Genomic DNA, 25,449 nt, shown 5'->3' with positions numbered 1-25,449 from the left:
TGCCCACGCAAGCGGAACCACTGATCCCAACGATTCCACTGAAATAAACTGATTTCGCTGCAAAGTTTCAGCGTCCTCAATGCCGGTGTCAACAGGCCTTTATACCTCCCGTCTTCTCTTGTATTTTAGCTCTGCATTCTAAAGTGCTGCTTTCAGAAATCGAACGTTTTCTATACTGTAATCGGCACAGTGGCTGAGAGTGTGGAAGAAGGTTACAGCAGCACAAACTGGAGGCACAGGAGAACAGATAGCAGCTGCTAAAATGTCCTCCGAGACCTTAGAAGACTTCATAAAAGATAATGTGTCGCTCCATTCAGTAAAATCCCCAGGTTACAAGCACGTACCGCCTGCACTCGGTGCCTGTGGTTTACCAGCGTTAAAAACAGAAGAAATCCCGGGTGAAGCAGCTTCAGTCTGTGTCGGACAGATTCTGCTGTATCATCTAGCCACTGGCTTCCTGTTCCAAACCACTCGTTGAAAATGAACGGCCATGATAGGATATATACCGCCGCTCCTGCTGTTGTCAGTCTGGCTGGATGCATGGCCATGTTATCTGTTACCTCCCATAAATTCCAATTATCTCCCTCATCAGATAACATCACACATGCACATACACCCACATGCCAGCACAGCAATACACACACAGAGCAGGAGGCAACAAAAATTCAGTGATAGCAATAAAATAATCCTGTCCTTGAATCTAATCTTCACTACCTCAACTGTAGACAAACTCCACTCCAGTGTAATTAAAGCTGATTTAGCATGATTTACAGGCTATGGGCAAGATAAAATAAACATGATTAGGTTAGACAAATACTGAGGTCAATATTTTTGAAGGCTTGGAAATTAATAATACATTCTGTATAATAAGAATTTGTGCCACGGGCTCAGAGCATTGAATGCTAAACAGTTAGGTTTCTGCGCCAAGCAAGGATCTGGGGCCCCCTGCTGTTATCGACACCACCCCTTTGTTAAGATATATCTATTTATATCTGAACTTTTAAACAAGAAGAAAGGAAATAGACACAAGACGTATTCCAGATGCATGCTTCAAAACTAATGGGTAGTGATACAAAATATGTTCTGAAATGCTTGCAATCTACGAGATCTGGGACATGCTGTGTTTACAGTGATTTCCACCTGAGAAGGACTGGAACCGGAGAGAGAAAGAAAATAATGTCCCGCTCATTGTGAGCTGCTTATCGCAAGCACTCAGCAGTGTCATCCTCTAAAATTAGCTTGTGCTGGCTGAGCACTATCTGGTAAAGATAAATAAGGAAGGATCAGTTATGCTGCATTATTAATCTTGAGATGTGGAGGGAAAGAAAGGGAGAAAAAGAAAGGGAAGAGAAGAGAAAATCTAACTGAAAGAGGGGAACGTGGTGTGAGGAAAGGACAAGATAGATAACTTCCCTTTGAACACCGTGTACAAGCTGAAGATCCTGGAGGAAAAACATTTACCTAAACGAGGCTGCCACTCTCACTCGGAACAGCTGCAGGTTTAGGTGGGTGGAGTGTCTGCCACTAGCTTGAAGTAAAGAGAAGTCAAGGATATAACTGTCCTCTCGGGGCTGGTGGGAAATCACTGCAGCCCCGTTGTGCATGTGTGTATACAGATATGTGCAACAGGACCCTGTCTCAGATAAATTCAAATTTTTATTTTCTGCCCCAAGAGAGATTTTTGGATAGCCTCGTTGTACCCAATTCCACTTCCTACTCAGGTCCCTGCCACATTGTACCTCAATATCTATTCTTGAGGTCAAAATTCAATTACATCACAATATAAATGCCTCAGTTCATATGGTGTTTATTTTGTGATAAGCCGGAGCCATGAAAAGTTGTGTGTGGTTGTATTAAACCTTGACTAATAGCTTGGGGTCTGAGGATCAACATAGCTGGTTTTTTTTGGGTTTTTTTCTCTCTTTTTCTAACGGAGTATCTCTTATATAAGGCATTTATATAATTTGATATTTTGGTCATTCAGCAAATAGCTACTTATCCAGAGCAGCTATACAGGAAGTGACTTGAATTGAGGTTGACTCAAACACCTAAGAGTATATAACCACGCACAGCCAATTACTGATGTGCATGCATTTGTCTTCCCAGTGAAAAGCATTTGCTGTGTGGTTGGAGCAAAATAAACTATGTGGGCTTGGTGCAGAAGATATGCAAAACATTCAGAATTTATGAAAATGTCTGGGTTTTTTTGTGCTGTTTGGAAACACTTACAGTATCATATTTAAGTAAGGGGCAAATGGTGTGGTGCTTGAGAGCCAAAATGACATTTTCCACAGTGAGCCATGTATGGAAATGTCATCAGAGAAAACAAGGGAGTCCATCAGTACTACATCCACAATTTATGAATTCATGCATCTGGGCAGGTCAGAAAAAAATGCCAGCGTGGCACTTCATCCACCAGTGATGAAAATCCAACCGTGATCCAGCATAGTGGTTCAGGACAGGAGAGGGTTTTCAAGATAAAGCTGCTATAAAAAATGAATGACTATTTGCAACAAACACGGTGGCTCCTGAATCATTCATGGGTCATGTAATGGAAAAGTATGAAGGGAGGAATGACAGAGGAAACCCTTTACACAGACAAACTTCCATGGAACAACAGGATTTAGGGGAGAGATGTCATTGAATCCCTGCAAGGCCCCTAACTAACACACAGTTCTTTATATTGTATGTTGTATGTGTAATATGTTGCGGGGGGGGGCCTTGATCAAGGAAATGACAAAACAGGAGAAGAGCCACAGCAATATATCCAATCAAAAATGCACTTGATCAAGACACTATATCCGTTTTATACACCGATCAGCCGCAACATTAAAAGCACTGACAGGTAACGTGAATAACACTGATTATCTCATTACAATGGTACCTGTCAAGGGCTGGGGTATATTAGGCAGCAAGTGAACAGTCAGTTCTTGAAGTTCATGTGTTGGAAGCAGAAAGATGGGCAAGCGTAAGGTGATTATATACTCTTAGATGTTTTAAGTCAGCGTCATTTCAAGGCACTTCCTGTGCTACTTTGACAAGGGCCAAATTGTGATGGCTAGATGACTGGTTCAGAGCTAACGGCTGGTCTTGTGGGACTCTCCCAATATGCAGTGGTTAAAAATGGTCCAAGGAAGTACAACCGGTGAACTGGCGACATGGGTCATGGGCGCCCAGGGCTCTCTGATGATCGTGGGGATCAAAGGCTGCCCCACGTGGTCCGATCCCACAGAAGAGCTACAATAGCACAAATTGCTGAAAAACGTAATGTTTGCTATGATAGAAAGCTGTCAGAACACACAGTGCATCGCAGCTGGCTGCATATGGGGCTGCGTAGCTGCAGACCGGTCGGATTACCCATGCTGACCCCTGTCCACTGCCAAAAGCGCCTACAATGGCCACGTGAGTGTCACAACTGGACCATTGAGCAATGGAAGAAGGTGGCCTGGTCTGATGAATCATTTCTCTCTTTTACATCATGTGGATGGCCGGGTGCATGTGCATAATTTACGTGGGGAAGAGATGGCACCAGGATCCATTATGCATTATGGCAAGTCGGCAGAGGCAGTCTGATGCTCTGGACAATGTTCTGCGGGGACACCTTGGGTCCTGACATTCATGTGGATGTTGCTTTGATGCGTACCATCTACCTAAAATTGCTGCAGACCAAGTATGCCCCTTCATGGCAACAGTATTGCCTGATGGCAGTGGCCTCTTTCAGCAGGATAATGCTCCCTGGCACAGCTGCAAATTATTCAGGAATGGTTTGATGAACCTGACAAAGAGTTCAAGGTGTTGACTTAGCCTCCAAATTCCCCAGATTTTAATCCGATCACCTTCAGAGGTCTTATGGAGTCCGTGCCTCGATGGGTCAGAGCTGTTTTGGCAGCACGAGCGGGACCTACACAATATTAGGCAAGTGGTTTTAATGTTGTGGCAGACTGGTGTATGTCCTAACCTACTATAAGATACCTTTTATAAAGCACAATATAAAGGTTTAAAATTCAAATGTTTCACATAGAGATCATAACACTGATCAAAACTGTACTCCAAAGAGTTCAGTGAAGAAAAGTTTAAAAATGTTAACCATTACAATGAAAAAAAATTATGGTGTTCATGTCCTCAGTGATTGTGTTTTTCTATGTGTACAGTTAATGCCAGTATGATTGGTACTGTCACTCCTCAAGATCCTGCTTTATGTTATCTATACTGTAGAGTAAACTATTAGTACCAACTCTACACAAACACGCAAAAGCAACACCGTTCTGCTGTTCATCATGGTGGATCTGAGCTGTTGTTGTTGAGTATTATACGTCTTGGAGGATTCATATTAATTAGCCTCTTCGGTCCAAAAGGTGACTCCTCTGATTACAGCGCTGCTGTAATATCTGTGTCCACTTTTATCAACTGAGAATTTTCCACATGGGTCGATAAACTTTATCTTTTCTCCCCTGTGGCCTACCTTCCCCAACTGTCTTGTTTATGATTTTGTGCATTCTTCATTTTAAACCATCTCTTGATTTAATAGTTTTCTAACCTTTGTCCGCACCCGTTTTCTATAGGCAATTAAAATAAATTTAACTTGTGAAGTAGAAGTAATGTGGTCATTATATAGATAACTTTCTGCCTCAAACTTTCTTCAAGGCAAGTCACTGAAATGGTTCAGTGCATAAACCTCAGCCAAAAAGAAATTGCTTTCTCGTTCAGAAAGTGAAAGGATATAATTCAACTGACCAAAAGCCTAAATGCAAGAGATTAGATCACCATAAAGATCCCAGACTCAAAGAGATGAAAACCTCCCTGCTAACACAGAAGACACACAAAAGCCTGAGATCTGCCTAAATCTCTCTCTCAATTATCATAGTAGAAATGCTACAGGAGGATTCAAGGTCCTTCGATGATAAAGCTGTCAGAATAAAAAAAGCTCAAGTCACCAAGAGCGATAAACGTGAAATGAATTTTCATTCATGACACTGCTGCAGGAACTTACAGTGCTCAACTATCAAAGTCATGTAAAGGCAGGTACAACGTTAAGTACAACACAACCTCAGTTATAGTGCAAGAGGACAGAGCCACACATAAAGCAACAGCTGCTGCATTTATGAGTCCATTTTATTGTTTGAGGTGTATTTTTCCTGTTCCTCTAGTCACACATATACCTCATGACATCACATTGAGCTATATCTTGTACAGCAACAACAGCAGGCATTGTAAATACTCTTTCCACAACAAAGAATTTTGCCTTGGGAAAATATAGGCGCATTCAGTTTCTGCCAGAATTTCATCATTGTACCACCACAGGGTGCTTAAAGGAAGGAGTTTTCAAATCCCACGTCCAGTGGTTTTAATGAGAGAACAAATGTAAAAATCCAAATGAAAATCGAATTCAAAACGCTACCAAACATAGTCGTTTATTTTGTTAAGATCACATAGTTTTTTTTTTTGCCTAAACCTAAGCAAACTGTGACCATTCCATAAGCTTAACCATGTGGTTAATACTGTAACCATGACGACCAAGGTCCAGTACGCCTGCCAACAGGGGTGATGCCATTTAATCCCCTATGTTGGGGATTTTGGCTTTCAATTGTTATCCTTGATTAGAGCTCTTACCCAGACTGTGTGGCCATGTACTGTGCTTGATTTACATCTGCTGCATTCTCTTATCGGCACATGCCAACTTTCATCATTTCCTCCCTTTAGTTTATGAGTTTTCTGACATCAAATACCCGTAGTTCCAGGTAAACGCATTCTGAGCAGAGGTGTAATTAACCAGTGTGGCTGTGGATGGTTGTTGAATTCACCCTTAAGCCATTACTACCAAGGTACAGCTAAAGCTAGCAGCTGAGTCTTACAGCGGAGGTTAAGATGGCTCCAGAGAATGAACCTTTAAAGGAAAAGTTAAACATTTTGTGAAATATGCTTATTCCCTTTCCTGCCTAGAGGTGAGAACATCGGTACCACCCTCGTGTCTTTGCGCTAAATATGTCGTTGGAGCTAGGAGATGATTAGCCCTGCCTAGCATAAAGACAGGAAGCAGGGAGAAATAGCTAGCCTGGCTCTGCCCAAAGGTAAAACTATGTCTACCAGCACCTCGAAAAGCTCAGTAACTGACATTTTACTTGGTTTGTTTAATCTATACAATAACTGAAGCGTAAAAAAATGGCAAGTTTTGTTTGTAGGGACAGTTACGTGCTGTAACAAAGTCTTTGGCTACCTGTCCCTGCCTCCAGGCTCTACCTCTACACCTACCAGAGAGTTGTATCAATCTAACTCTCGGCGAGAAAACTAAGAAATAAGAATATATCCCAAAATGTCTAACTATTCCTTTTAATGACATTTTTTCCCCTCAGTTTTTCTGTTTTGGTCCTCTTAATTTACTGTTTGTAAAGACGGAAAGACTAAAGTAATGTAATCTATTTTGTGAGGTCGGTACCACACAGACAGTGTTGTACTGTCACTGACTGTCTAATCGCAGATAGATATCACAGCACCTCTGGTTTTGACTTGAGATGCAGTTTGATGTGTGATAAAATATAGGACTGAAATGTATGAAAATATCAAATATGGCACCAAACAAGAAGTTTGCAAAATAGAGCAACTGCCACTTTCTCTCAAACAAATAAACATATCAACATCGTGTGCACACACAGGCAAGTATACAGATACCACACACAAGCCTCTTCTCAAGCTGAAGCTTTAATCCAAAGGGTTTTGACATCCGCAGCTCCAAGAAAAATATATGCATTTATATCACGTTGGACTTTGTTTATATCTCATTTCAAATACAAGGTGGCTTTTCCTTTTAGCAGGAGAGGAGGAAAAATCAATAGGCAGAATAATGATGCTGTTGTCTGTACTGCTTCCTCGCCTTTACATTCACTGTCATCAATTTACGACACATCTTGTAGAACTCAACCCCGGTTTTTATTCATCTGCTCCCTTATTTATTTCTAAGGGCTGCGGGGGTGGGGGCGAGAGAACATGTGTATGTAGTGTGTGCGCATACGTGTCAATGTATATGTGTGTGAGTAGGCAAGCGACGGCAGGATGTAGCAAGAACATGAAGAAGGAACTATTTGAAAATGAGAGGGGAGGGAAGGTAGGGAGAGAGGAGGTGTGAGAGATGGCAGAAGAAGGCAAAGCATCTTTTGAGGAGGGATTTCAGACAGACCTTTTCGGCGCACTACTCAGCTACAAGCGGGAATGAAAAACAGGAAGGCTCTGGTTCAAGAGGTTGGCTAGTGGTCCTCCTGCTCGCCAGCCTGAATAATGATGGGAAAAGAGGAAATGTTCTTACTCCGAGCCGGAGATAAAAGGATTTGTAAGGGTATGTAAGTACAGAAGAGGAGTCGGGAGAGCGATCAATAATTAATTTACTTTCAACAGTCAAGGGCAATTAACACGCTTTTTTGCCCATTACCCACCTAAAAGGCCCAACGCTGTGGCTCTAGCCCCTAATCTCACTGACCATTGTCACAATCGAGGATTACACAGCTAACAAATCGATGCACTCACACAGACACAGTAAACACACGGGCTCCCTGAAACACTGGAGACTTGGATTAGAGGCAGTTTTGTATAGTTACAAATGTCGAACATGCAGGATTTTGTTGCATTAACCTCCATCCCGCGGAACAGGATGGCTGAACAAGCTGCTGTTTGTTTTACAAACAATGCTGTGCCTCCGTTATCCTGCACAAAAATGCAATCACTCCAAATGTAATGGCATATCAATACCTGATGTGGCCTGAATATTTAGAGAAGAGGCGGTGTGGTGTGGCTGAATGTATCTTGTCCAAACACAATTTTTCCGGGCAAGGTTTTTATGAGAGCTTTGCAAATGTTACGCAGGAAACGCAGGGCGGTGGCGTCAGACGGACCTTTCTGTACGAAAAAGGTCACAGGTTTGGTCCCTTGATTTGTCAAAGCGTCAATTCCTGTCGGAAAAATGAATCTTCACCTGTTTCACAGGCAACCGTGGGATGTTAGATTATATTTTGAAATAAACAGTGAGTGCCAGTGTGCTGTCCCCACTGCTCTCTCTGAAATGTCTGCATATTCACTATGTGTGTCTTGAATTCTAATACATCATATGCCGATTGTGTCCTAAATCTAAGATATTTGTCCTTGGAGATCTTCATCATAAGCTCTTGCAGCCAGTGAACAATTTTCTAGATAGAGATCTCCACTCCACTCAGTCCACTGCGTTCATCGGCATTTCTCATACGGAATATGTTGCCAGGGAAACACCGTTTACACATGACGAGCTGGCCTCAGAGTCGAGATCAAACTCTGTGTGAGAAGCACATTGCAGCAGGTCATCCTGCCCCAGCATTATCTGATGTAAATGTGTTGCAGATTTGTTTTTGGTTTTTTTTGTGGTTTTTTTTTAAATCTGGGTCAGAAAAACCCAACTTGTCCAAGGAAGCAGGCTCAGAGATGGATGATACCCAAAGCTATGGGGGATAGATTTAACATAGACCGGATTCTGGAGCCGTGTCACTCCAGTGATTACTGCTGAACCGACAGGAGGGAAAGCTCATTTAACTAAGTAACTGCCAGGGGATCTCTTCCCTGCCCAAACTGAACATGTGTACTGAAACGGGGGGAACTTACTCGCTACGTTATGCACATCTACACTGCCGTTTCCCCAGATGGGTCAGAGCACAAAGCTGCCAGGAGCAGGTAGGAATTCATTGTCTTGCTCAAGGACAAATCAGCATGGATGGAAACATTGTTCGGAATATGGAAGAGTCTCCATTTTTTTCCCCCCCTGTATAATAAAGACCTGAGGATGTTTATTTTCTAACTATTTTTTTTTTTAACCTGTTTTACATAGTTTCATTCCTTCCCTCAGAGCCTCTGCTCAGATTTTGTTACTGTTTATTCTAGCTGTTGTAGCTGTTGTACTGAGGGAGGCTTCTTATTACCGGTGGCTCTTTTTTCAGCGGGCAAAAAAACCTCAGTGCTATCACATTTCAGTCCACACGATGCAGAAAAAAAATGCCAAAGTCAGTAAAAAAAACTGGCAAAAACATGAAGTAGATTTTGTTGACCAAATTGGGTTAAGTGGTAAAGTTAAGTGTGTTAAGTGTGAACTGCAAAGAAAATGAAAGTACACTTTCTAACATTTAAGATGACTTGCGGTTCTTTTAAAATGTTTTTAAAACATTAAGAGAGGATATACAGACTCAAAGCCTCGGTCCTTGGTCCCCTTGGGCTTTCTTGTTTTGAGCAGTATTTCTAATACGCTGATAATCATTTATGTTTGTGTTTATCAAGTATAAGCTAAAAAAAAAAAAAAAAAAGGGAAAAAAAACTTAAATGCAGCTGTTTTTTTTTTTTTGTCCGTGACAACAGTGTAGATTGCATCACCATAGTTGAGGGCAGGCACTGAGGCGGCGAGGAGAAGCTTACTGTACTCTCCCACTACAACTCAGTGAACTGTTAAATAAATTAACTTACAGTGGTTGTTCACTTCATTGAACAATGTCATTTTGCAGGCGCAGATACACACGGTCAGTCTTTCTGGTGCGGGCAGCTTACTTGCGCTGCTCTGGATTACAAACATATTAGTGTTTGCCATTTTACAGTCAGTTCACAGAAGTGGGCCAGAAATCTGTGAGGAGAACATGGCTACAGTTGCCCTTTTTAAACTCTTCCGTTTACTTGCGGTTAAAAGATATTCAGGGTCTGTGGTCAGCTGCTGATAACCTGCTGACACAGAAAGAACTAAAAAGCTATCACAGTATGGTAGACATTTCCTCCCTGGCAAAAGTAACTGCGAAGCACGACATTGATCGGCACTTGAATGAACGGGGATCCTGATGCATTAGACATGCACAATGCTGACAGCACTTGTGTAAGTTGAACCTTGTTTGGGTAGTAAAACGCCGTCTGCATACTTGGACGTGGCTCTGTTTGTGTAAATATGAGCTGCACATCCCGGCGTTGTCTGCTTTTAGCCCCCCCAGCATTTCCATTTCCAATGAGTCAAGCAAAAGTTAAACATATTTGCAAAGCCTTTCCTACCAGACAAGTTTGTCACAATGTGGTTTATGGAGCAAAGCACATGAGGACTTACTAAAGCAGGAAAGAAACAGGGGGAAGAATGAGCATGAAGGAGCGATTCACACATTTTAGGCTAGGTTCACAGGCTTTTATACACTGTTTAAAATGATCTGTTTTTATTTTTTCTTTTCACTGTCAAATCAAAAAGACATAGATCTTTGTCTAAATTCAAAACCCATACATTCTCTAAATCATCAAATACTTTTTGTTGCCACATGTCTGAGTTTTGACTGAAATGTAGGAGTCTCCAGGCATACCAATTAACTTGACCACCTATTTTCTGTTATTGTGTGGAGCAATCCTCCATGCTATTGCTGCTCAGCCAATCTGCCACAAAAATGTCAAACTATGACAACTGTCATTTAAATTTAGATTTTGCTTGGGATTTTCAGACCCACAAGTCAAAGGTCACCGTGGGTCTTAGCCCAGATGGTGCATTGACAAAACATAGTGCAGTGGACTGCCAAGCAGCAGGCTATTATAGTTTAACTTGACTGACCATATAAACATTATCACAATATTTATTTAAACTGGATCCTATCAATAATCCTTTTTTGCTTGTTCCACTGACTTGAAAGCTGTTTTCACACGCAAGTGTGAACTCCAGAGCTTGTGCGTGTCTGCGCGTTCATGTGCACATGTAGTCTAAGTTTCTGTGTGATATGAAGCCCCCTATATACTACTGGGCAAATGAGTGGATTCCCTCCCCTTGTTCAGACAGAAAGATGACACGATCATTATCCGCTCTAGGACAATGTCAGCGGTACCACGGATAATAACCTACCTACTGAGCCTAGCTTACAGTCCGCGGAGGCAGCCACTGGTGAGGCACTCGGAATGAGAAATGGTTCAGCGACATGTCTGTCATGAAACACGGAGGGATTCGGCACCTCCTGTAGATGCCAGGAAATATCTGCAACCGTTTATGCTGCAGCCTCGTCCGGAGTGGCGTCACGTCACTGGGTCTGTAACTCCTGCACTTCTGCATAGTAGGGGGACAAAAACATCAGTGGAGGGTGCACAGCTTGACTCTCCCTGTCCCCTTTTGTGCACTGTACAGGGGCTTTTGAGCAGGAGGTTGACAGTTGCCTAAGGTGATAGGGAGAGAATTGTAATGTGGATTTTTGCTTTGGGAGGGGGGGGGGGTTATAAATAAATAAGACACCCAGCTGCTATTTACAGATATCTTCTTTCCCTAGTGTGTGCAACAGAGACACACTCGGCGAGTCACAATTTCCCCTACCAAAACGTTTGCAGAAGATTCAGAGTCTGGAGGATGTAACTCTATTGTGTAGTTACACTGCCTCCTTGTGGGCAGTTTATGAGAAGAAGAGAAAATCACCACTGTCACAGTCTCTCTTGATGTACACTCTTACATAAGTTATCCATAGCAACAAAGGGGTGGACAGAGATGGATGGATGGATGGATAGACAGATAGATAGATAGAAATTATATGGTGAAAGGTATGCTGACACTGTCCACATACTTCAGTGTAACTTTGTTCTGGTGCTGTTTTTTATTTTAATGATAACAAATTTGTGGCTAGTGTTTGGTGAAGGCCCTTTCCCCTCAGATCACAAATGGTTTTCAGAGTTTGGTGTTGAGGAACCTGAACGGCCTGCACAGAGCCCTGACCGCAACCATCCAGCACCTTTAGGATGAATTCTGAATGCCGACTGTGATCCAGGCCTTCTCGCCCAACATTAGTACCTGACTTTAGTTATGTTTTCTGTGGCTGACATGTAGCAAATCCCTGCAGCCAGGTTCCAAAATCTTGGGGAAAGAGCGGAAACTGCTATAGCAGCTTACTAATGCCCATGTATTTGTAATAAGATGTAAGTACAGCACTGGAGCTTAATTAAGGGTATGCATGTCAACCCTTCTAATTCACATAATTCACTTAGTGTGCCCATCTGGAGAAAAAAAAAAAAAAAAAAAGCGGTACATCCGAAGAAGTTGGTGAGCGTGGGCTTTGATCTCCTTAATAGCCAGCATGCTCATAAACAGACATCATTTCAAAGTGTCCTTTGATTAGATGAGCACTGACCCCGAGCCTGCTCAGTGTAAGTCCCTCTCAGCGGCAACATTATCTGAAAGCATAAGTGCAGAGTGACAAATTCAAGGCCAATTTTGAGGTGCTGGGACCTGATTATCGCAGTTTCGTGAGACTTTCTACTTACAGCCACCGGGACCGGCCGCATCATTAGCAAGCTGCTTACTCTTTAAGGAATTCACAATTTAACAATCTGAGCGGGAGTTTTAATTTTTTTATAGACATAATATCAAATTTTACTTTGAAAGAATGTTAATACAGAATTTTTGCTCTAGTTAAATGTTTTAACATTGACATGCTCCTTTTACTTCAGTGAAGGATCTGAATAATACCTCCCCCTCTGGCTAAAGTCCAATTGTAAACATAAGCTCGAGAGTGCGCGAGCCTTGAAACATCTGCACGAGAAGCTTATGTTTTCCTTGCATCTGCCTTTATATTGCAACCTTAAGAGGTGGAACGCATTTATGTTGCCTCTGTCAATTACAGGTGTTAGCTCGGATTAGTGCTTCCATCTGTCAGGACATCAGGGTTATCAAATCCACTCTCTTCTGGTGTCAGCTGTTACCACTAAGAAGTGCTAATCAGTGAAGAAGTGCGTAGGAAGGCAAGTAGGTTTTACATAAATCAATTCTGAATGTTGCTGCCAAAAGGTGATTAGACAGCATCACCAACATAAGAACTACAGTATAATGTAATAATTAGTCATTATCAAAGAAAATGTCTGTTTTTCCATCTCCTCGATTCAATAACTAAAATAAATGCCTGTATGTGCCATATGATGAGGAAAATGATTTAATCAACCATCAGAAGATATTATTACGCTATCAGACAGTTAATTACATTAACATATTTTATCACATTTGTACTGATCTAGAGGGATTTTTAAATCTGACACATAATTACTTTACATAACACACACACACACACACACACACACACACACACACACACACACACACACACACATGCATTGACCTTGGTCACTTTTGGGGACATTACATAGACTTGCATTCATTTCCTGGAGACTTACCCTAACCCTAACCACTGACCCAAAAATTGGGATTTTCCCCACTTGGGACACAGCTTTTGTCCCCATTTGGAAAAGACGTCCCCAAACTAACTGGTCTTTAGTCTGAAATTTGTCCCCAAAAGTAGCCTATGACAGACACACACACATACACACACACACACGCACACACACACACACACATTTCCATACGATAAATGGGCAAATAATCTCACTGACCTGTACCAGGAGGACATCTGAAAACATCTGAGGCCTGAAGGATTGACCGTACCTGCAGTAAGTTAATTTACTTGAGCCTGTGTAACAGCTGAACAGGGGAGAATAAAAAATACTAAATACAAAAATAAAGCCATCGGGCAAGGTTAACAGCTCAGCAAGAGTACATACAATAATATACCTGATCACACAAAACAGTCTGTAAAACCATGTAAATGAACAAAACAGAGCTAATGATAAATACAAGATATTTCACAAAGAGTGGGATATTACTAACTTTAGGAAAACAGATGGCATTATGTGCATGTAAAAATGTATTTGTACCAAGTTTATTACAGAAAATGTCAAATAAATTAATAAAAATTTTAAGAACTTGAGCTTAAAGGTTTCTTGATCATTACTTGATCTAACCTTTGACTATAGCATTACCCGAATCACATATCAATAAATTAATATATAAATTGAACAAGTATGTATATAGTGTACCTGCAAAGCTCTCCACACAATCACGAACTGATGAAGCCCATATGACAGGACACTGCTATAGATGCCCGCCAGGCCCATATCTCCACCACTTGCGACTATCTTTCAAAATTGAGTCCAAATACATTTGATATAAATATGGTTACTTTTATGAATAAAGCCAACTGGGCAGGGGTGAGCCGAGGATGCCTCAACTTCAGTCAACCCTTTAGCTAAGATTTGGTTCAGACTTTTTTGTATCACAGCCTGTCACAGACACAGGACTATCACCCTTTCTGTTTCCTTTTTGTTCGCTAGACATGTAAGTGTCGGTGGCATTGTGGCAGGGAGCTGTGGAATGACTCCACGGCAGCTATCTTAAAGAGTAGTTGAGTAACAAAAGCCACTGTAAAATTCAGCCGTGAAACCACCTGCGCCTGGATTCTTGATTTAATACAATTGTGAAATACCATCTGTGAATTTATTTGTTGTATTTCCATCTAGGGAAGGTTATTTCTAAGGTCTGCTATGAGTCAGTGAGGCACTTAGTGGCAGACAGTGGTTTGAATGTCTAACATTCACAAAACAAAAAAAGCTCCGAAGCTTTTAACAAAGGTCTCTTGTTGTGTTTTGCATTGAGGTAAACCCCTTAACTTAAAATCTCATGAGACATTTCTGTCTCACCCCCATGTCCCTTCTAATGTCCTCTTAGTTGTCTCTAATGTTAAGATGTGCCTTGACTGATTGTGTCACCGGGGAGCTTATTTCAAAGGGACAGGAGGGGCTATGCTGCTGTTGCTCTCAAGTAGCAGTCAATAGATATGATAGATTACATAAAGCCCCTTTAAGTCCAACTGCAATTTGTGTATCCTTATAAAGGAGAATTACTGTAACTGCAGTTATTACAGAAATCTCTAAATCAACCGTAACCTGGTTTCAAAGCCAACAAAAACCTTAACACAGACCTAAGACAGTGTAACTCTGAAAGATAATGCAGGAGACTTTATGATGTTCTTTTTTTTCAAATAGCCCCGAGAAAAACATTTCATTATTGAACAGTGTACCAAACCTTGCGTTATCCAACTATCCAACAGAGTTGAAAACTAGGGGTTTGAAAGAGAGGTGGAGAACTACTTAGAGAAATAAGTAAGACATTGTTAACGGCTGGGGAGGCTCACTAATCAAGATAAACTGAGCTTTCATAAAACTGAATTTTAAGGTTGAATAGCAGATTAGTGTTGTGGTAATGTATACAGCATTCAAAGTACATTCGCTGAGCATTTTATTAGGAACACCATACTAATACCGTGTAGGGCCTCCCATTGCTCTCAAAACATCCAGGCCTTCTTCGTGGCATTGATTCCACAAGATATCGGAAAGATTCCTTTGAGATTCTGGTCCATGTTGACATGATTGTATCACGTAATCAGCTGGACATTCACGCTGCCAATGTCCTGCTCTAACACATCCCAAAGTTCTACTGCAAAGAACTTTGGGATGCAAAGTGTTCTATTGCATTCAGATCTGGGGACTGCGGAGGCCCCTGAAGGTCACTGAACTGATTAGAGTTCAAGGTTTCATGTTCATGAAACCAGTTTGAAACGACGTTTGCTTTGTGACATGGTGCATTATCAAGCTGGAAGTAGCCATTACAAGATGGTAAATTGTGGCCATAAATGGGTGCACATGGTCAGCAGCAACACTCAGATAGGCTGTGGCATTCAAACGATGATTGATTGGTATTAAGCGTGCCACCCAAAGTGTATAAAGAAAACATTCCCCACACCATTAAACCACAAGCAGCAGCTTGGACTGTTGACACACGGTAGGTTGGGTCCGTGGACTCAAGCTGTTGACACCAAATTATGACCAAACCATCTGCGTGCCTCGGCAAGAACTGAGATTCATCAGACCAGGCTACATTTTTCCAGTCTTCAACTGTCCCATTTTGGTTAGACTGTGCCCACTGCATCCTCAAATTTCTATTCTTGGCTGACAGGAGTCGAACCTGATGAAGTCTTCTGCTGTTGTAGCCCATCTGCTTCAAGGTTTGACACATTCATTCCGAGGTGCTTTTCTGCTCACCACAGTTGTAAAGAGTGGTTATCTGAGTTACCGTAGCCTGTCAGCTCCAACCAGTCTGGCCATTCTCTTCTGACTTCTCTCATCAATACAGTGTTTTGGTCAGAACTGCCGCTCACTGGATGTTTTTTGTTTTTCGCACCATTCTGAGCCAACTCTAGAAACTGTTGTGCATGAAAATCCCAGGAGATCAGCAGTTTCAGAAATACTCAAACCAGCCTATCTGGCACCAACAATCATACCACGGTCAAAATCACTAACATCACATTTTTTCCCCCATTCTCCTGTTTGATTCGAATAATAACTGAAGCTTTTGACCAGTATTTAGGTGATTTTATGCAATGCAATACTGCCACATGGTTGGCTGACTGGATAACTGCATGAAGCAGGTGTACAGGTGTTCCTAATAAAGTGCTCAGTGAGTGTATGTTTTCAGGTTAGACTGAAGGCCATGCACTCATCCTCTTTTCCTACAGTGTTCTGTTCCCATTTAATGATCAATTTAATCCATCCACAAGGAACCAAAACAGCTTGTTTTGAAAGAACACAATCCACTGTACACGTTTATTTACATCACATCCTTTGTACATTTACTGCTCAGAAATACGCAGCAGGGTGTTACATTCAAGGCACAGTTCAAGCCCTCCAAAAAGCACTCCTTTTGCTTATGTCACATACAAAACAAAATCTGGAATGGAAATATTTATACTATGCAAAATTACGAAGCAGTAATCAACTCAACTCATACCAAACAAAAAAGTAAACTTTAAAACAAGAAAACAATTTACACTGTCATATGGCTTGGGTGCTTACAAAACAAAAATTTGAATTACCTAACAGTATGTATATCTGGAAAATATCCTCCTTACAGACTGTGGTACAAAATGCTGTTGTCATGACATCTTTGTGTGCTCTGAAGCTTAGAATTTTAGATATTTATCTGAATAGTATAAAAGTGTGTCAACACCTCAGGTGAAACTGGCTAGCATTTATATCCTGTATTTGCTCTAGTGATAAATTTGAGTTCCCAAGGAATTACCTATTCTTCCTGGCCCATTTTACTGTGAAATTTGTAGTTCACTCGAGTGGCAAAGGAGTAAACTTCAAAATCTTTAGACGCTCATTATGAAGCTCCACAAGTATCTAAATATATTTTCCACTTTTCAAAACGGTGAACATCTCAATTTCAACATTCCACATTTTGTGCAAACTGCTTGACCAGAAACTAAAGAGTAAAAAAAGTAAGACTATTCAACATTGGCAATAAAGTGAATTTTACATATATCAAACTGATAACTTCTCAAAAATGTCAAAACATTTTCTGACTCTTCTTAAATTTCTATGAAATAGGGATGAATTCAAAAAAAAGTTTCAAATCAATTTGTTCTGTTGACTTTCAGAGGATGTGGGTTAAAACCCATTGTATAGTTATAAATTTTATCGTGCAACAAAATGTACAATAAACCCATACATTTATACTGTAAATTGACTGAGTGCCATGTACAGTACTAACAAAAAGCTACAGATTATACCAAAGAAGATTTTTTTTTTTTACTTTGTTTTTTGCTTTTAATGTTAAGTAATTTAACAAAAATAGTTGATATAAACTAAAGGGCTAGATCAGATCAAAAATTCACCAGAACTATGCAGTTGCATTTAAAAATGAAAACTGGGCATCAAAAATTTAACTCATCTTCAGCCCACCACCACAAAAATCATAAAGTTCTCAAACGATAGTGCTACATTTTAACTGCACATACTCACCATAAACAAAAGCTTTGGTAAAGTGGCAACAAATAGGCAAACAAAAGAGAAACAATTTATCTCCACTTCAAATTTTTGTTGGTGGATAAACATACCAGTTACATTCATGGAAAAATTACAGAAAATCTACGCTGGTAATAGGAAAAAAGTACGCTTGATGATTCTGGGTAACGGTCCTCAGGCGACAAACTTGTTCTTGGTTGTCGAACCACTCTTTGTGGCTGTGTCAGCGTGTGACTGGTATCCAATGATCACTTTCGGCGGAACGCCTAATCTCTCTTTATACACACGCCTAAAAAGGAAAACAGACGATAAACATGCACTCCATATTAGGAAAATGTGCAAAAGGAGGGGAGGAAAGAAAACAAAAAAAAAAAAAATAAAAAAAAAATAAAAAATTCAAAGTCTTTATATAGGAATACATAACATACAAGTTATACACAAATCTGTAAAACACAATCTTTGCCAATGTTATCTCTATTACAATGTCAAGCTGTAGCAAACTAGTTTATAGAGGCTATCCTGTGATAAAGAATTTTCTCTATATTTTACCCGGGAGGGATCTTCAAGGTTTGAAAAGCTCAAACGTGGTACCGGGGGTTTCTGTTATGGGTATCTACCACTGTGCTAGTGAAAAAAAATTAGAGCTGTTTTTTTTTTTTTTTTGTTTTTTAAACTAATGGGGTTAAAATACTTGGGTTATCTATTGAAAAAAAAAAAATGCAGCTGGGCAAAACCTAGAATCACTGGATTGATAATAAGTATAAACAGAAAAGTATGCTAGTATAAAACGTTAAAATAGGTGCAATACATACTGGTGTAGCCAGATATATATATAATCTATATCTATATCTATATAATCTATAGATGATTCTTTGTGGAATAGGGACCTTTAGCATTAAATAGTATATAGTAAATACTCCTTATTGTTTTGATGTTACTTCTAATTGCATGACTGTGTACAAGTGGTTGTTCCAGAGACCATGTATGAAAAATGGTATGTGTGGAGTTGTACTCCTTTTTGTGTGTGTGAATGGGCTTAAGAAAAGTCATTTGACAATGTTTATTGGCCATCAATAATTGTGGCATCCTCAGCTCACCCTATGTGTGTGATGGCCTCTTTGTTTTCGTAGTCTGTGGTCCATATTGCTATTTTGTCTCCTTTGGCTCGGACATTGATGACAGCTCCACACACATCATCACTGTAGTCATCAAAAGCTTCACCCACAAGACACAAGAGCTGCAGGAAGAGAAGACATTATTTCAAAATGTCTTGTGGCAGTTTTTCACTTTTCAGTGGCATTTAGTAGCTGATGGATCTTTATCCACAGCAGACATTTTGACTTGTCACAGTAGGAAACGCACAGGTGTCGCAAAAACATTTAACAATGAGTGCATTCTATTCAAGTCTCCTAGTAAGCCATCGCAGTATAACATCGAGCCAGCATGCACAATACCAGGACCCTGAAACCAAAGCAGCTAAATGGAATTCAGCTGTCATTATTGCACCTTTTCATGTTGTGATGTGTCACAATGTCTTTGGTGAAAAAAAGCCTGTAGATAAGAATATTAATGGTATAGTTCATGTAACCAATACTCGACAGGACTTAACATACCGTCTCCAACCAGAACCGGTCTAGGTCTGATTTGCGTTGCTGTTTGGACAGAGTTATCAGCCAGCGGCCACCTCGTCGGTTCCTTTCGTCTTCCCACATGGGCTCAATTCCATCCTGTATCCAAGTAAGGGCTAAAGCTCATAACACTAAAATATGCCAACATGTCCATAATGAAGATTTTTTTTAATTTTTCAGGTACCCTTTAGATCAGGATCAGTTCATGTAGCAATTAGATAGTACTGCAGGTGGTTAAGTTCTTTAGTTTCACTGTTGTTCCTTAAAAACATAATTTACAAAAGTCAAACTTACACTAATTAATGTGTTAACTATACAATATTGACAAACTATTCCACTCACTAAGGAGAGAGACAAACTAGATTCACTTTGTGGGAACTTGTGGCTAGCTTTGACATCTTGACATGCAGTTCTGTCATGTGTGAACACATTCTGATTTTGAGCAAGAAAAGCATTTGTATGGCTATAAACCATGCAGAATGTGGATGTGATAAAAACTTAAAAAAAAAAAAAAAAAAAGGTGGAAACTAGTCACCTAATGCAAAACTGGAGGAAAAAACACATCCAATATAAACATGACATATCCCAGTGGCTCACATGGTTCCTATTAAGATAACAGCAAAGTAAATGTGATTGTATATTGAAGTGGTCAACTGTTGCACAGAAGAAACATTCAAATATTCATTCTTTAGTTGTCTGACAACAGGATATAGGTAAATTCCAAAAGATTGTCCGTTTTGACAAATAATTTACATGAAAATAAAAAATAAAAGAATAAAAAATAAAAACAGTCATATATGCTTTTATGGAAGGTAGTGCTTTTAAGGTTTGTCAACTTGATCTTCTAAAAACATGAGATCTGTGGTACAGAGTTCATATGTAGGAACAAAAACACCTGTTCTTGTTCACTGTAACTACAACTTCGGAAAGGAAACCATCAATTATGTGCTAAAATCAAAAGCAGCACCAGATAAAAGTTATAGAATAACAGCTCTGTTATTTTGGGTGTGGTGAATTAGGGTTTCTGCACTGTCAGGATGTGGGCACACCTAACTTGTTTGGCGAGGTTTAAACACACTGTGGTACATTTGTCTGTTTGTCAAACAACCACACTGATAGCACATGAAAAGGTGGACTCGCTTTGCTTTTTGGTGAGAATAGTGTGGTGAGAATGCGACACAGACCACAAAGAAGACAAAATTCACAAAATGATAATTATTAGAAGAGAGGAAAAAACAACTTGCTGCCTCGAAAGATTGCATCATTGTTATGTATGTGCAGCTCTCTCCTTTGACATGTACATTCAAACCAGCACCTCACAAGAATAAGCGTGTCTGTTCCTTAATTTCTTCGAAAATGCGACAGACGAGCCTGAATGTGGGACACTTAGCTAGCTAAACTAAACAAGAGTCTACACAACTCCTGTACTGATCATGACAACTGTTTAGAAAAAAAAGTCTCCGCCAAGTAGGTTATGTTTTCACCCTTGTTTGTTTGTCGGTGTGTTTATTTGTTCATTTGTTTACTTGTCAGCAAGATTACGCAAAAAGTCCTGAATCGATTTGCACCAACCTTGCTGTAGGGGTGGGGCATGGGCCAGGGAAGAACCCATTAAATTTTGGTGTGGATCTGGTTAAAGGGGCAGATGCGGGCCTTTTCTAATAACTTCCTTTAACATTGCGGGATAGGGCATCTTTCACCCTGGCGGAGGTATGTGCTCTACTGAGTGCCGGTCTAGTTTGATATGCATTGGATAACCATGCTGGCATGTAAATGAAATGATATGAGGCAATTCCTCATTAACAATCCTATGTTTCTAGCTGTCTGACAGTATTTATGGCCGATGAGGTCCAGTTTCAGTCACTTACTGTAGGTTTCAGTCTTCACTGTTGCTCATAACTAAACTCTCTCTCCATAAGTTTTTTGTAGCCAGCAGAGAAGATGATGTCAAGTCCAGTGAAGTGCAGCCTATCTCACTGCTAGTAACTAGAATAAAATGCTCTGATTCTCCCACCCACTGGGTACATTTGTCACTGATGATGGAGGATTACAAGTCAAGTCAACAAAACTCAAATGGATGAGTTACCCATCAGGCCATGTGAATCCATGTTTTAAACTATTGGTCTCTTTGTAAAAAGGACAGTGTGTGCTCTTAACTGACCAGAATGAAAATACACCAGAAGACCACTGTTTTTCTTTTTGGTTCTGAACAAGTGGACCTGGACTACAGCCATAGACACAAACAGACACTGTAACCCTTGTTCAGTCCAGCTGAATGAATATGATTATCTGTTTTAACAGTTGAAGCTAAGAAAATTCATAGTTTTAAGTGGATATATTTTATGATGTTGAAAGTCAGTGATAAAACCACTTACCTTAAACAGTGAGTAGTCACAGCCAGACATCAAGTTACTTGATAGCTGAATGTGATTGTATAATCTGAAAATAAAGAAGGATATTTTATGTTCAGCCACACGCGAGAGAAAACCTGTTAGCAACATGGCTACAAATGTGGTGCAATATGAATTTTAACCTCATATATCACCAACAACTGACAAGTGTTGACTTGGTGACTAAAGAACAGAGAGAAATTGATCATCAATCAAATGTATTCCATTTCACAGTATATAAACTGACACAGGTGTTGGGGAGACAACAGGTACAAAATAAACAAATCCAGGATGTAACTTACTAGCATTCAAATTTAATTTTCCCCTCCCAAATGGTTGAACTGATCTGCAACAAATCTCATGATTATAGGCACGGTGTAATTATACAGCTTGTAGTGCTTTCATGTGTAGAGCAATAATATACTTACGCCCAGAAGTCTTCCACCGTGTCAAATTTAGAGATGAGACGAAGGTTGGCTTGCCATGTCTTGCTTTTGTCATTCTTGAAAAACCAAAGAGCCCACCTGCAAAACAAAGAAGAGTTATATCACACTACAGCTGCAGGCTTTGCCTTCATTAGTCAAACTGGTAGACACATTTCCTATACAGCTAATGTACTTGACAGTGGGAGATACCTGCTTAAATCCCAGCCACTAAGTGGCTTAAGTGTCTTAATTGATTATAACAATACCATATAGCAAATGCACGAACTGGAGGGATGATTCTTCTCAAAGAAAAGGTAACGCTTCATCATTTCCATCCTTCGAAGCTGTTTGTTGATAGGTGCACAAAGTTTGATGGCACCTTATGAATCAGGTAACAGCTTAATTTACCACTATCTAATCACCTTCGGCCAACTGGCGTGCAACTAATCTAAACTGTATTGATGCACTTGTTTACTGCAAATGCAATTCATAACTTCTTGAATCTGTTGGGGGAAGGGGGAGGAAAAAAAAAAAAAAAAAACCATAGAAGGGAACTGAGCTGCAGTCTTACTTGTTTTGTAGTGGGTGCTTGATGTATGCTTCAGGACTCGCAACGTTTTGAATGGCTGTTTGGCATTTTTCCTTTTCAGGATTCGCAGGAACTGAAGTTGACGCCTCGAGAACAAAAACAAGCGCAAACATGCATTAAAAAGACTCTTTGCACTTTCGTGATTCTCATATACCATCTGTGATGACAGCTACTGGCACTGTTGTGCTGTTTGTAATTTTAAATTTTCTCCTCAGTTTGATAGTCATACATCTGAACTTAAAAAAAAAAAAAATAAAAAAAAATTAATGGACATAGCTGTGACACTTTGAGTGTGCGTGAAATTTGCATGAGGATTGTAGATTTGGGGGGGTCATTTTATTCTGGGAGTACGAGTAGTTGAAGAGAGGTCAGCAGTTTTTTTTTTTTGGAAGTTGCCACATACACACTTGCAGATCTAGGGCACAGCAGGAGTGTAGCAGGATTCTGTTACACCCCATTCTTCATTTGACCCTGTCTTCTACCTGCCTTTGCGTTGAGGGCCTTGGCAGATAACGTCCTGAAAACAAAATTAAACTGCTTTTTACACACACACACATTTTCACCAAATGTGGCCACCCGCTTCCACTCACCAAACGTAACGGGGAGACCTTACAGCACAACGACAAAAAGCCATGCTCAGACCTACTTTCATGACATTCATCCAGGTAGAATAACGCGAAGTTAAAAATGAACTTGAAGCATGGGACTTGTGCTTGCAGAAGACGTCTTCACAAAAGTAGCGTTTATCGCATGGTCACCCTTTAACATTGTATTTAAAAAAGGCACTGCTGCGATCTGTCCAGTCCCTACGGATGTAATATAGTAAAAAAAAATGAATCCTTCTTCTAGTATCACTGCGTTCATAATACCCAGCGGCGACGTTTTCGCCGTCTGTCGAAGTTCCCATTGACCTTCGTGGGAACACACTCAACGGTTTATAAGATAAACGTTACCGAAGCGTGATTCCTCTCATTCATCCAGAGCACAGGGGTTCGTCTAAGGATACCGACTGAGGCGTCCGCTCGGTCAACACTGTGTTTAACTAGTCGTGTTTTCCCCGCGTTGACGACACGTTAGCGACCTGTTATTGTGAAGTTTCAGAAAAAAAAGAAAAAGAAAAAAAAACGTCTCATAAGCGTTATTGTTAGGAATACTTGTTAGGAACACTCGACTAACGTTCATCCGCAATGCTAAATTAGTAATGTTTGGCTAACGACTTCTGTTACCTGTCAGTAATAACAGGAAGTTTACAGAGTTACAGAGCCTGCCTGTTACTCGGTCAAACCTGCCGGTAACTTGCATTTTGTCCCTGGCGTTTTGAACGTTGGACAAACGGGCAGCTTGGATGGCAAAAGCCCAGGTTGGGTGATGCAGCTACGGGTGTGCTGCGGCGTACTCACCACCAGCGCGGTCGCCATCTTCTGGAAATCACACTGAGTTATTTTTGGCGTGTGTTAAAATAGCTGATTGGGCCATCTGGTCTCTACAGGACGCATGCGCGACAAGGGGGGCCAAAAGCACATGCCGATATTGATCCAGGGTGTGGGACACAATGTCCCTCTGACTCAGTCGTTGACACTGGTTGGATCCTTTACCTAAGTCAAAGTATCGGAATCAAACGACGATAAAATACTCTGTTACCAGTAGAAGTCCTGCATTCAATATCCTCCTCAAGTAAAAGTACAGAAAGTATTAGCAAAATGTACCTTAAGTATCAAAGTAAAACTATTCATTATGCATTATGGCCCCTTTCAGAGTATTTATTATTATACATATTATTGGTATATTATCACATATTCATTAACATGTAAGCATCATTTTAGTGTTGTTATTGTGGAGCTAATTTGAACAATTTTATAAACTGTTGGGTGGGTAAATCTATAACATTGAGTATTTCATAAACTGATCATGTGTTTTACATGTAAAATCTTAATCTGAGAAGTAGCAAATAATTACAGTGGTCACGTAAATGTAGTGCAGTAAAAAATATAACATTTCCCTCTGAGATGTAAGGGAGCAGAACTATAGAGTAGCAGAAAATGGAAATACCCATGTCAAGTACAAGTACCTCTAAATTGTACTGAAGTACAGTACTTGAGTAAATGTACTTTATGTAACTTTTTCTACCACCGATTGATGATATAATATCCAGCATGGGTAGATTATTTTTAAAAATCCTAATCTAATCGGAAAAAAAAGATAAGAAGGCAGTAGTAATCAGTTTTCCTTTAAGTAATCAGAATAGGTTGGGCAATTAAATAATGCTAGTAGGAAAATAGTGCAATAGATGTACATCATGTAGTAGAATAAGACTTATGAGCACACCTGAAGTCCCTGTTGTGGTTACATCTTCTCTTCATTTATGAACCATCTAGAATGATCAAAAGGCATGAAGAAAAATAAAACACGCTCTGTTCGACGAGAGAAATTGCTTTTTCGCAGTACAACTGAGTCACCGCAGTCTTTTAGCAAAATGGCTGATGGTGATTGTGTCAGTGTATTACTGTTCACAAAAAATGTCAGCGTGTTACTGTGGGTACTGCCTGGGTGGCAGGGTCGCCTTGAGAGCCAGGGTGACACCTGCGATGCCTGGAGGTCAGGTTTATTTATATAACCCTTAATCAAACTCCCAGTCTGAAAGGTCATCACAGTAGACAAGAAACAAGAACACCCCCTCAAACAGCCAGGGAAACTTTGTAGAATTTAACCTAACGGGCAAAAAAATGACGAGATAAAGA

The 25,449-nt window shown here is 40.3% G+C and overlaps 1 protein-coding gene across 4 annotated transcripts; it reads right to left on the bottom strand.

The window, feature by feature from the left end:
- Positions 1-17,727: 17,727 nt before the first annotated feature.
- LOC120785361 (eukaryotic translation initiation factor 4E-1A-like) lies at positions 17,728-24,220 on the bottom strand. 4 transcript variants are annotated; one of them, XM_040120030.1, is made up of 8 exons: positions 24,112-24,130; positions 23,119-23,228; positions 22,694-22,797; positions 22,126-22,221; positions 21,683-21,746; positions 19,293-19,406; positions 18,777-18,916; positions 17,728-17,968 (listed from the first exon to the last, which is right to left on the bottom strand). In XM_040120030.1, the coding sequence occupies exons 2-8, from the start codon at positions 23,167-23,169 to the stop codon at positions 17,854-17,856; spliced, it is 684 nt and encodes a 227-aa protein (XP_039975964.1). In that variant the 5' UTR covers positions 23,170-23,228; positions 24,112-24,130; the 3' UTR covers positions 17,728-17,853. The 4 variants fall into 4 exon arrangements, with proteins under 4 accessions (XP_039975964.1, XP_039975967.1, XP_039975968.1 ...); XM_040120033.1 differs by lacking the exon at positions 23,119-23,228 and having other exon boundaries at positions 24,112-24,220; XM_040120034.1 differs by lacking the exon at positions 19,293-19,406 and having other exon boundaries at positions 24,112-24,140.
- Positions 24,221-25,449: the final 1,229 nt, after the last annotated feature.

The sequence above is a fragment of the Xiphias gladius genome, chromosome 23 (assembly GCF_016859285.1).
Source record: "Xiphias gladius isolate SHS-SW01 ecotype Sanya breed wild chromosome 23, ASM1685928v1, whole genome shotgun sequence".
NCBI classification, from domain to species: Eukaryota; Metazoa; Chordata; class Actinopteri; order Istiophoriformes; family Xiphiidae; genus Xiphias; species Xiphias gladius.
Note: the sequence above shows the minus strand (reverse complement) of the source record. Positions and strands in the feature narration are given on the sequence as shown.

Bases quoted from the DNA above. Each gene is read 5' to 3' on its own strand.
- LOC120785361 (XM_040120030.1), bottom strand. From the start codon at position 23,169: ATGGGGTGTAACAGAATCCTGCTACACTCCTGCTGTGCCCTAGATCTG. The intron at 22,222-22,693 runs GTAAGACTGCAG...TTTGTTTTGCAG, and splicing joins AAGCACCCACTACAAAACAA to GTGGGCTCTTTGGTTTTTCA. The intron at 21,747-22,125 runs GTAAGTATATTA...CTTTATTTTCAG, and splicing joins ACGGTGGAAGACTTCTGGGC to ATTATACAATCACATTCAGC.